A 13,315-nucleotide genomic window follows, 5' to 3' on the forward strand; every position below is an offset into this window, starting at 1 on the left:
GTTGGAATTTTTCCTCTCTCCCATATAACAAGAACTGCTTCAATTGTTGCCCGAATACTTTTTTTCACTTCTTGTTTCTCTTCTATATGATGAAAGAGCAACCTCCGAAGAACATCTCCTCTTGAAGGAAGTCTGGCAGTCGACAGAGTTTGTGTAGGTTTACCAACAAGCCACACCTCAGCAGAAGATCTAGTGGTTGCCATATTATCAATTTCTAAAATATAAATAAATAAACAATGAAAAAACAAATTTGCGAAATTTGAGAAAATCACAAAATTTTACAAATGGTTAATTCATCTTATAAAACATGGCAACCCCTAAAATTGCTTCTTTTAGTCTAATTTTTGGTACACATGATCCTAGGTGATAAAGGAACACAGGCAACCTTGAGGAGAATGTTTTTTGTGACATTTTTTTTTTCTATTACAATCTGAATTACCCTAATATATATATATAAATATATATATATATATATATATATATATATATATATATATATATATATATATATATATATATTATATATATATGTATAAATATATATATATATATATATATATATATATATATATATATATATATATATATATATATAAACTAATTTAAAACAGATAATACGAATTCTCTCAATACTAAATAATTTATTTGAAATTTTTGCAGGATTATAGGCACCGGCATCATCAGCATATAATATAATATAATTTAAAAATTGTGATCGTTAAATAACAACAAAAAATTTTTAAACTTTGACGTCACCTTTATAATTGCTTCTTTTACGTAAGTATGAAAAAAATGAAGTCCAAAAATTCGTTTTGACATATTGTCCATTGTACAAATTCATACCACCGTACATTGGAGAACGTTGATGTTTTTGTATCACCAAGGCTTCACGGACTTTTCTTTCAAATTTTTATCCTCAACTTTAAGTGTTTCTGCCATATCCCATTCAATATCCTCATCGCAAATTACTTTATGCAAAGCTAATGTAGACTGGTTTAATTTGCCTTCAGTTAAAAATTTTTGGTGTTGTTGAACCCTTGTTCTTATTTGAAGTTTTGATTCCTCGACATTAACTTTGGAGCATTTGCACTTAATTAAATAGGTTCCAGGTTGGCTGTTGCGTGGTAATCTTTATTTATTTCTAGACGTTAATAGCGTTTTTAGGTTAGCATTTGACTTAAAAACGGTCCTGTAACCAGCTTTTCTGAATATTCTTTTAAGTCTGGTAGATATTATTGGTATCCATGGTAAAGAAATTGTATGAAGGTTATTAGAGTTTGAAAGATTTTCGTTTTTATTTGCTAAACGTTTTTTTCGAACATGATAAGAAATATCTTTAGACATTTTTTCATTGTGCATCGTAGATCGTATTTCGAAAGAAAAGTCCATGAAGCCTTGGAGATACAAAAACAAGATGTAACTACAATTATATAAATAACTTAAATGCTGTAATGAAACTACAGAATAGTTAAAAAAAATTAATTCAAATATTGGCTATGCTCATATTATAGCAAATAAAATTCATTGATTCAGAAATCACAAAATTCGGCATGCAATTTTTAGGATCCCCACTTTTATATCAACTTTTACCAGTTAAACGAAATTTTATTGTTTTATCACACTTATGTCAAAATGTTGAATGCGAATCTATTATAACTTCCAACCTTACCTTACCAAGTAAATTTTTAGATATACCGGATACATGGAGTTATTCCCCAAAAGAAATAGAGTCTATGAAAATAATAATTGTCTCACAAGAAGAAAGTATATCATTACAAAAAAAAAGCTGCAAAAAAACGCAATTTGCACAATGTTTGAAGGAGAGAAAATATAAAATCACATCATCAAATGCACATAAGATTTATATTAGGAAAAGTAACTTTGAATTTTTGGTACAACAATTTACAGAAGACATTAAAAAAACCAACAATGTTAAAGAAATGCTAAATCACGGTAATATTAATGAAGACATTGCAAAATAAAAATTTTAAAATGTAATGATTTATCAGTTAAACCAAAAAATCAAAGTACATGAGACCGGATTATGAGTTCAACCATGCATCCCTTGGCTTCGTGCAAGTCCAGATGGACTTGTTTTAATTGATTCAATGCAATATTTAATTGAAATTTAGTGTCCTTCCACAAAAAGAAATGAAAATCATAATGATTTAGTTAAGGAAGAAACATTTTTTATTGATTCATTACCTACAGAAGAATTATTTCTAAAGAAGGATCACTTATTTAGCCACTATACACAAGTCCAAATAGCCATGAGTTTATCTAGAATAACTCATTGTTTGTTCATAGTTTATTAAGGAATTGTTATTGTAAATGTTGATTTGATGAATGTTGTTCTTTAGATGTTATCTATAAGTTAAGCTATCTGTATAAAAAATATATTTTATCATTCTACGTATTCAATAATAAATATTACATGTCTTATATTTTTACTGTTTTATAAGAGGATCCATAAAGTTACACAATAAGCAGCTTACAGTCCAAATTAGATTAAATAATCCATATAAAACAAGAGGTATTTCATTTTGTATTTGTTTATTTTTCTTAATTCGTTGTATGGCACGTTCTACATGATTTCTTAAAGCTGCTATTGCTTCCCAGCTAGCCAGCCCATAAGTTACCCGGGTGGGTCCCAGCCGGGCCGCAGGACAAGACCTGTACGGGTAACCCAGCCGGATACCGCCGGGTTTTGTTGTTATCATTATTATTATTATTTTTATTATTATTATTATTATTATCATTATTATTATTATTACTTTTATTATTATTATTACTATTATTATCATTATTATTATTGTTATTTTTTATTATCATTATTTTTATTATTATTATCACTATTTCACTTTACTAAGTCCTGTAGCTATATTGCTGGCAGATAAGATGCATTTTGTTAATGGAAACAATAACACTGCCAAAAATAATTGCTAAAACTGGTAAGCAGTTTAGTATGTGCAAGAGTCTATTTGAAAAAAAAAAACAGCATACAAGTCGTAAACCATCAAGCTTTTAAAAAATGCATCATTACTATCATATAGTATACAAATGATGCATCAGTTATGACTGTAAGTCATAACTGATGGAAAGCATACCAAGAAATACTCACAAATGCTTGTAAGTAATAACAATTAGTTAACCCCCGTTGGAGTAACCTAGCCCCGGTTGACGGTACTTGATTTTCAAAATAAAGAAAGTAATATTTCCAATTAAAAATCATCAAAGTGTAAATGAAAATTCCTCCAAAGCTTTAATAAATTTTTTATTAAAATTTTTAATATTTTTGTTGCAGCCAATACTAAAAAAAGTCAAGCTAGATTCGATAGCATGAAAATCGCAGAAAACATTCAAGATTTAAAGAAATATCTTTATTTTAACATAATCTAAACGTTATCTTTATTTTAACATAATCTTCAATTGTAAACTATTCTTTTCTTACTTTCTAAATAATGGCTTAAGGATAGTAATATGTAATAAAGAATTAAAAAAAACTGTTTTTTAATGGTAGTGATATAGTAGCTTATAAAAATAAGAAGTTATCCCAAAATGTTCCACAAAATTTAACTGAGATTTTTAAAACTATATATTTTTCAAATTCAGATTTTTTTAAAATAAAAATCCTGTCACAAAAATCTTGTATATGCATGTATATATGTATGTACATGTATATATGTATATATATACATACATATATATATATATATATATATATATATATATATATATATATATATATATATATATATATGTATATATATATATATATATATATTTATATATATATATATATATATATATATATATATATATATAGTTAATAAAAGAAACTGTGTTGATAAATACCGGTATGGAGTGTTTCATACCAAGTCCACAGACCAATCACTCTCTAATTCATCACCAACAGCTTGCACATCTTGTCCCCCCTTGTTTACGTGCTAAAATGATGTATAAAAGGAATACCCAAGTCATTGTATTGGAGACCCAAGTCATTGTATTGGAGACGTATTAATTCATGTAGGCAAACTATTGTAGTCTTCTATCATCTCAATTTTTCTTAGAGGCTGTTACATTAATCCCGACATCTACCTTGCTTTCCTATCTTCACGTAATCAACAGCTTAACTTTTATAATGAAATTTATTTATTTAATAAACTTAATAATAATAATAAAAAACATACACAAAAATTAAAGATGATGGAATACATACATCTGAAAACGGGTGCCACTGGTCTGGTGAATAGCTGCTTTTGTTGGACTAATGTTTCAATCCTTTTCTTTTTGTTACTGTGAGCTTTTCTACTAAAAAATTAATTTCATATTAGGTCCTACTTAACTACTAGTTCTTCTTTTTACAAATGTTTTCAATTTTCAGCAAAAAAAAGTTAATACCTCTAGTGAAAACTGGTTAGATGACCAGTATCACTATCACTTTCATCATCCCCACCATGATCACTACCACCCTGCTCTTCCCTTTCCTTATCTTCATCAACTAATTGCATTGGCTTAGATCTATCACAAACCAGCACATACAATAATAACTTAATTTTTATATTGCATATCTGTTCACAATATAATCTTTTTTTGCTAGTTGTATTTAAAATAAGCTTACAGGTTTATTGTAAGAAATACTACAGTTAATAATGATAATTCAACCGCTTGGTACCGTTTTCTCTGCCGTGGGTCTTTATCAGAAATATCTTCAATATTAGAAGAATCCTCAGCCCTCTTTGATTTTTCTCGAGCTTCTTTTTCACTTTCTATTAAAATAAATCAAAATCCTTTTTTAAAATGCACAATTTAAGTATTATAAACAGATCAAATAAAATAAAACTTTAAGTTTTCTGCTCTGACAAACTTCATATACCAATTTTAGTTTATTAAATTACAATTAGCAGTCTACTAATTTTTATGGCTAAAATATCAGTTCCTGTATAACAATAATAAAACACTTACCTGCTAAACCCAACAGTCTCATCTTAAACTGCACCCAATCAGTGCACGGATCAATTCGATCCCTAATGGCTTTGGTGACCTTGGTGGTATTTTTCCATGGTGGCCAATAACACTAAGAACTGTTTTATCTTCGATCATTTTTCCTATATTGTTAGTAGCAACTGGGCTCACTGACCAGTTCAAGGGAATAAAGCCTGTCTCCGAGAAACAATAGCATACATTGTGCTGCAGACAGATAAAACTCGTTAATAAATTAACTTAGTTAGGTACTATTTATTCAAAATAATAAATTATATGATGTTTGTTAACGCAATTGCTATGAAATAAATAGGCAAACCTTATAATATTACAAATTAAATTACTTTTGTATAATGGCTATTATCATAGAATCATAATAAAATAATTTGTCTGTAATTAGTTGCGTTAAGAATTGATGAAACATTAAAAGAGGCAATGCAAAAGTGCGTACATGAACTTATGATAATCTGTTTGTACTGTAAGTAAAAAAACTGTTCCTAAGTTCAATTGTGAACAACAGTTTAAACAAAAAAATAAAAAATATATATTTATTTCTTATCTATCATAGGTAAAAAATATGCATGCAATTTCTGCATAGATTGTATGCATTATTATACATTAAATTGATAAGTTAAGAAGGTAATATTCATGATTTGAAAAAAAAAAACATTCATATTAGATCTATAATTCAGAAGCTCTTGAAGTAATAAAATTGACAAATTAATATGGCTGAATCTGAAGAATTTAAAATTAACACATTCATATTAGATTTGTAGCTAATGATCATCTAAATTCATTTTGTGAAAAATTAAATTATCTCTGAACCAAGCAAATATTATTGAAAAACATTGCTGTTACAGTTTTAAAAGAATAAAGAGTTAAAAACTTTATCATTTAAATAAACACAATTATTATAAAGGTTTGATAACTTCACAACTTTAACTTTGTAAACATGATGTTTAAATTGTTTAAAAGTATTTAAACTGCTGCTATTATGCAAAATAGCTTGAAAAATGAATATACAAACTAAACTGTGATTTCAACGTAAACATTAAATTTTGAAAATGTAACTAAGGCATGACTACAAACTTATTTTTATAGGGAAGAATAACATACTTTGTTTTTATGTCAGATAGGGAGACCTACTTTATAGGGTTATTTGATGATTTAACAACATACACAGATAAGCTAGCTGAATCTATAGGGTCTTGAAAAAAAGATTGTTTCACAGAAAAGTCTTGCCTCCAATTTCAAAGCAATTATCTCCGTGAATAGTTGACATAACATAGTTTTTTTGTGATATTGTTTATATTGCAGACAATGACGTAGTGAAACTGTTACTGGACCCTCTATATGGATTTTACTAAACAAACTACTAGAATGATTACGATGTGCAGGTTTGATAACATCATGATTTTCAAATATTTATTTGGCAATCTGAGCACAAGGTGACTGAGACATTCGTACTAACTTTTTTAATTGACCAAGGTAACTTTCGTATTTAAAAGACGAACAATTATCAAGAGGACCGTATTTTTTTGCATCATCTGCAATGTGCAGCAATGAGTGAATATTATACACTAACTGATCTTTACCATACAGTTCACCAAAAGTTTGTATAAAATACCTAAGCAATTGACCTGCATAATCAGCAAAATTTTCAAGTAACGATGAACACAGCAGTATTCTAACAGCAACAGACAAATCTAAAAAATTATTATAACATTGAGGAGACAAAAAACGTTTCAAAACAACAGGCCCAATGTAAACTAGAAATAACCGCAGCTCTATTGCTTTCCATTGTTTATATTCTGATAATGAACGAGGTTTTCGTGAAAAATGCATGGAGATTTTCTAGGTAACTTATCTTGTGGTGTCTTGAATGAAAAAATGTTAGCAACTTCGTTTCCTGATTTTAATGTTGTTTTTTTTACCGCATCCTGAACTAACTTTTATTTACTCAGGCCTATAGTGAAATTTACACACTTTCATGTGTTTCATTAATTCAAATTTATCAGCACTTCCTTTACGTCTATATAAAAATATTTCGTTACACCAAGCTTTGTAAACATCAAGTTTTTAATCTTTGTTAGGGAAAGAAAATAGAGCAATGTTAGTTTTCCATATTGTTATTATAGAACGAACTTCCGCACAGTGGAATGCAGCAATACATCCCTCTTCCATTTTTTTTTCACTTCGTTTGGTCTGAAGATGCTTGAGTTGGAATAAGACATCTTTTGGAGCGAAATTATGTTTTTTAATTTTATAATTTCGAGAAAGAGTTTTTATCTGTTTACATTTTTGTCCTTACTGGCCTTTTTTCAAGCTGAGGAATTAGTTGCGCAATTGAATTAGAGAAATTTCTAATTCCATAAAGGTTTTATGCTTTATAGATCACAAAGGGAGGAAGGATGTCACCAGAAGCAGAAATGCAAAACATAAGAGATGCTGCTACTTTTTAATGTTCCACAACACGTTCGACTCGCTTTGTCCCTATTAAAACTACAACTTTCTTAGCTCCAGGATCGTCGGTCAAGTCGGTATCGTCAAAGTTAAAAATCTTTTTTTGGTGGCATGGTTTTTACCTTGTTCCCGGCGTTTTTAAAAATTCTGTAATCATTTTAGGAGAAGCTGCTCTGGAGCGGCTGATGTTTGTAGCTAAATATTGTGTGAGATTGATACGTAACATTAAACTGTTCATAAAATCATCACCAGGCATGTTGTCGGCAAATTCGATTACAGTACGCCCTTCTTTATTCAAATAGCCTTGAATTATGAGCCGGATATTAAACTGTGTCAACTGATAGGACCACTTCGCCAATTCAACCAACGTCTCGACAATAATTTTCTCTTCAGTAGCTTTCAAAGCAGTAGGATATCCAAGTGTTTTGTTATGCCGACCATGCAACTTGTCTTGAAGAGTTGTATGCAGCACTGAATGTTTCTTGCTGGCAGATGCAACTAACATTCCATTACCAATATCTCGAAGAGCATTCTCAACCTTACTTGGATCCTAACGCTGGTTATTCCGTCTTCCGATTAATTTCCTATTTTTCTTAGGCATTTTGTAGATATTTTGATATAAACTGGAAAAAGAAATTTTACTCCAACGTTTGCGCCGTTTATAAGTACCTAAAATGATCTATTACGCGCACAAAATAATCTGTTACTGTCATTCTATCAATTTGTGATGTTATTAAAAATTGATTTTGTTTCTTTTTGGCTATTATCTATTACGTGCACAGAATAATCTACTACTGTCATTTAATCAATTTGCGATTGAAGCTATCAGTTTACATGACTGTTGAACTTCGAAACACTGAATTCAAAAAATATTTTAATTTCACAGCAGCTGACGAATATGTACTGCTTGACAAAGTTGCCCCGATTTACAGTACTTTTTATAGAACAAAATTTCAATATCATAAAAAATAAGTATTTAAAAAGTCTTTATATACTTCAATCTATTTCTTGTTACTTAAAAAATGGCGCAAACAAATTTTACGCCGAGAACAAAAAGCAGCATCAAAAAAATCTATGTTTAAGCAAACTGATCGTCAAACCACCTTCTCCTAACAATTGTAAAAAAGTATTGTGTTGTCAATTAAAAAAAAATAAAGTTATAAGAATGCTTCAAATCGTAAATTGGGACAAGCTGTTAAATGATAACACGTAACAGATAAGATTTATGCTTAGCAAAGAATGCATAGAGAAAGATAGCATTGTAAATATATTTTTAAAAATATTATCTTATCTTTTTCCTCAAACGGTTCATTTTGCTGCTTCGTTTTCTTTATTCTTTTGTTTTTTGAAAGTTCTCTATATACTTTTCTAAAAACAAAAGAAAGTTTTTATATGACTAGTTACAAAAAAAAAACTATATTAACACTCTTTAAGCGGATCGGGTATAAGTACCCTTTTTTTTTTTAATTTGAAAAACCACAACCAAAAATATAATGACAGTTATAAATAATTTTTTTTGTATTAGAGAAATGCTTGGCTTTTAAACTTGGATGTCAATTTTATATATTGTGTATATACTTGCTATGTTTAACTTATTATATTTCATTTGTGATGTTTGATATTTATCTAAAATAAACTGTATTTTAGATATTATTATTTTATATTTTGTCATAAAACTGATTAATAGAATATCTGCATATTTATTTCAAAATATAAAACTCTATTGATAAATTTACATTTATAATGTCTTATTGTTTTTTAAACTTTCGTGGAAAAATCACTCACTAATACTATTTGAATGCATAGTATCTAAAAAAACAGTTTTCTTTATGAAGGGAAACTTATGCTATAGTTGGTATAAATTGCCGATAGTAGTACCTTGACTTACAGACATATTGTATTTTTTACCGTCTGCCAGCTTCTTGCCTTATTGACGTCCCTCTTAGGAGGGTTAATCTCGTGATCAAAAAAAAAAAAAAATAAATAAACCGTTTTACAAAGATCCGTAAGAGTAAAAAAAAAACAAAGGTAAAATATTTATATCCGTTAAAAACTAAAATAAAAAACAGAAAAAATTAAAATCGAATAAAACGAAAAAGCGAAACAAAACGAAGAAGCGAAATAAAACGAAAATACGAAATTCGAGAAAGTTAAGATTACCTATAATAGTTCTTTTTTTCAGCGACCAGATTAAGATTTCCATTTTTAAAAATATCTCTTATCTCATTAATGTGTTTATCTTGTGTGTTATTTGTTTTTATTATTAGAAGTTCTTTTTTTAATGCACTTTTAACTTTATCATCAAATTTCTTAAGTTAAAAATTTTATACTAAACATTTTCTTATCATAATATGACTTCATTCTGTTAAAAAAAATTTATACAATGAGAGTTTCTAGTAAAATTCTTCCAAACTCTCTATCATGTTTCTTTACGCTATATCCACATAACTAAAATTTAAGAGAATTTTGATGGGGGTATTCAGAAGGGTAAAGTTGATCAAGAATGTCTAAAACAAAAAGTATTAAACGCTGTACTTTATTGCAAATGTATATCATAAGCTCTATTGTGTCGTCTTGAGCTCCGCATTGCGGTCATATTTTGTCTACTCTTAATTTCCTATTAAACATATTTTCATTTGTTGGTCGTATAAAATTCGCTATTTTAAATAGTATATCACATGCTTTTTTATTTGTGTTTCTTTCGTGTATTTTTAAAAAGAATTGTTTCCAGTCATTTTTGTTTAGTGTTTTCATACTATTGTAATCACTCAATGACCATTTTTATATCTTAGATTCAAAGGGTTTTTAGGTTTGTTTAGGAGTTTGTACATAGTTAGTTCTGTAATGTTTTTATATTCATATTTATCTTTTCGTTTTGCTAAGAAATCGGGTATTTGTTATGGTCATAACTTTGTCCTTCCTGTTTAATTTTGTTATGCCAATGAAGCGGCAAAGCTAACACGATACTTTTAAGCTTTGATTCCGTTAACCCCATTGAGATATGGTGTAGGAATCTGGGCTGAAAAGTTTTTGCAATGTCAGCTACGAGCATTATTTCATTTTTAATATGGGTATTTTGGGAATGAAACGCAGTGACGTTTTTTACGGATGTTTTTGTTATAAAATATAGGTTGATTAAGTATTTCTTCTATATCTCTTATTGGGTCATTATAGGATGTTTTAACATTGTACCAATTTTTAAGTAGTTGAAGATAGAATGGTGGAAGTTTTTTAAGTTGTGTGGGATTAGTTTGAAATATTTGTACGTTTTGGTTTGATTTCCTATGTGAGTTTATTATGTGAAGCATTGCGTTTTTCCATGGGCCTTCCAACCTTGGGTTGTGTGATTTGGAGACCCATTGCATTTGGATTGCCTTAAGTTTGTTTATTTGACTAACAACTCCAACTCCACCATTTTTTATTTTCTGTTGTGTTGTTTGTTTGTCCAGGTTGGGTATTTTTCTGCCTCATTTAAAGTTATGTAGTTTTGTTTCCATTTTGCTTAAAACTCTATCATTTGGGAGGGGTGCTATAAAGACTAGGTGTGTTATTTGTGGGATTATCAAAGAGTTAATAATAATTTTCCTTCCTTTTAATGAGACTTTATGTTTTACACCATTTGTTTAGGGTATTATCCATTTTCTGGAATTGGTCCCTCGAGTGGGTGAAGTAGGATAAACTGCCTAAAGCTGAGGAAGTGATACCAAGACTCTTAAAGGATGATTCCCCGCATACAAAATTTAGTAATGGTTCCTTATCTTTAAATCTATTTTCTCCAAACCACACACTTTGGCATTTGGCGAGGTTAATTTTAGCACCTGTGGTTTTTTTGTTTAGTTTTAAGGCTTCTCCTACCATTTTTATCAAATTATCACCCGAGAGGTAAAAGTTGGATTCATCAGCGTATTGCTGGATTTTTGTTTCTTCTCCTCCAGTTGTACAATATCATTGATAAATCATGTTAATAAAATTGATAAATCATGTACAATATCATTGATAAAGGTCAACCTTGTCGTACTCCCCTAAAGATGTTTATATTTTCGGATTAAAAGCCATTTATTTTTATTGTAGCATTTATGTTATTATAGATTGTCTTAATATGAGAAATAAAAACCTTTGCAAAACCAAAGTGTTCAGGACTTATAAATAAAAATGTTCTATCTACACTATCAAAGGCTTTCACTTGATCTATGAAAAGTATACATGTTTCTAGTTTATCAGTATTAGAAATGCTGATAATACCTCTAGTGTAACTTAAATTGTTATTTATAGTTTGGTTTTTGATCGAGATCGTTTGGTTACTATTTATAATTTTTGGTAAAACTTTGTCCAATAAAGTTTTTGTTAGAATTTTATAGTCTACATTTGTCAGAGATATAGGTCTCCTGTTACCGATTTCATTTTTATTTCCTTTTTTGTAAATACATGTAATTTAAGCTTTTTTGTGTGAAGGCGTCATCTCGCCAGTATTCAGCACGTTATTTAACGTGTCTTTAAGGTCATTTTTTATTAGATCAAAAAATATTTTATAGTATTCTATTGTGTTTGGCCGTCTGATCCTGGTGATTTATTATTTTTGTGATAGGGTTTGTTTAATTTCGTATTCTGATATTTCTTTTTCTAATAGTACATTATCTTCTTTAGTAACTTTATTAACATTAGAATTAATTAACAGAATTTCCTGGGAATCGTAATCGTTTATTTTATTTTTTATAAATTTTTATAGAACTCTCTGAATTCAACTAGGATGTCTTCAGATGTATTTTTTGTTTCTCCGTTTTTGTCGTTTATTTCTGAAACGTATTGTTTTGCTACTTTGTTTTTTTCCAAACTGAAGAATAGTTTTGTACAATTCTCTTCCTCTAATCGCCATTGAATTTTTGCTCTTATAGCCGCCTCTTCGGCTCTTACCTTTTTAATTAATTATAATTTTGTTTTAACGTCTTTATGTAAAATTTTCATATTTTTTTTAAGTGCATTTTCTTGGATGCATTTTTTAGAAGTTTTTTTTAGTTTATAATCTTTTTTATTTTTACTTTGATTTAATTTTTTACTAAATTTTGAAGAAGTTTGTTTTCTTTTTTCTTTTCCGGCTTCCCACCATTCTTTTGTGTTTGTAAAATTTTCTTTTTGTTGTCTCCAATCTTCCCAGGTCGTTTCTATTCTATTGTATTCGTTGTTTTGAAGCAACGCCTTGTTTAATATCTACGTTCCTTTTCCGAAAGTTATTTTGTTATTTGTTATTTCTATAATTTGAGCATTATAATGATCCGTTAATATTGTAGGTTCAAAGTAGGTTTTTATATTTTGCCTACTTTTCTTACTTATATAGAAACGATCTAGTATTGAGTGAGAAACTCCATTAGCGGACTCAAATTTATATTCGTTTGCATTCAGATTAAAAACTCTCCACGTGTCTTCGATTTCTTAAATATTTAGAAGAGTTTCTAAAACTGTATTTGAGGGACATTCTTTTTTATTTGAGAAAGAATATCTGTCTTTAATTGAAAGGGTTCCATTAAGATCTCCTCCCATGATAATAATAAAATCTTTGAGTTCTTTATTGCGGAATATATTTGCTAATTCAACATATAGTTTTTTCCTTTGGGATTGCGTATTTCCGCCAGAGGGAGCATATATATTTAAATTAAATAGTTTACGTTTTTTTTTTATTGCTATTTAATTAAATTTTAATGCGTATCATTTCCTGAAAAAATCAAGTGCTCGTGATGCGTTTTGCATAGAATTGCAGTTCCACGGGTTTTAGAATTTCCAGGAGAGAAAAAATGTCTCCATTCCATTCATTTGCTTGTAAATTTATTTTCTCATTATCTAAATGGATTTCTTGTATTAAAAAGAAGTTGTGGTT

The 13,315-nt window shown here is 28.8% G+C and overlaps 1 protein-coding gene across 1 annotated transcript; it reads right to left on the minus strand.

The window, feature by feature from the left end:
- Positions 1-6,408: 6,408 nt before the first annotated feature.
- Positions 6,409-6,828, minus strand: LOC136078495 (uncharacterized). Its single transcript, XM_065794268.1, has one exon. The coding sequence runs from the start codon at positions 6,826-6,828 to the stop codon at positions 6,409-6,411; it is 420 nt and encodes a 139-aa protein (XP_065650340.1).
- Between the last annotated feature and the right edge of the window lie 6,487 nt (positions 6,829-13,315).

The sequence above is a fragment of the Hydra vulgaris genome, chromosome 03 (genome assembly GCF_038396675.1).
Source record: "Hydra vulgaris chromosome 03, alternate assembly HydraT2T_AEP".
Taxonomy (NCBI): Eukaryota; Metazoa; Cnidaria; class Hydrozoa; order Anthoathecata; family Hydridae; genus Hydra; species Hydra vulgaris.

Excerpts from the sequence above, each read along its gene's own strand:
- LOC136078495 (XM_065794268.1), bottom strand. The coding sequence starts at position 6,828 with ATGCATTTTTCACGAAAACCTCGTTCATTATCAGAATATAAACAATGG.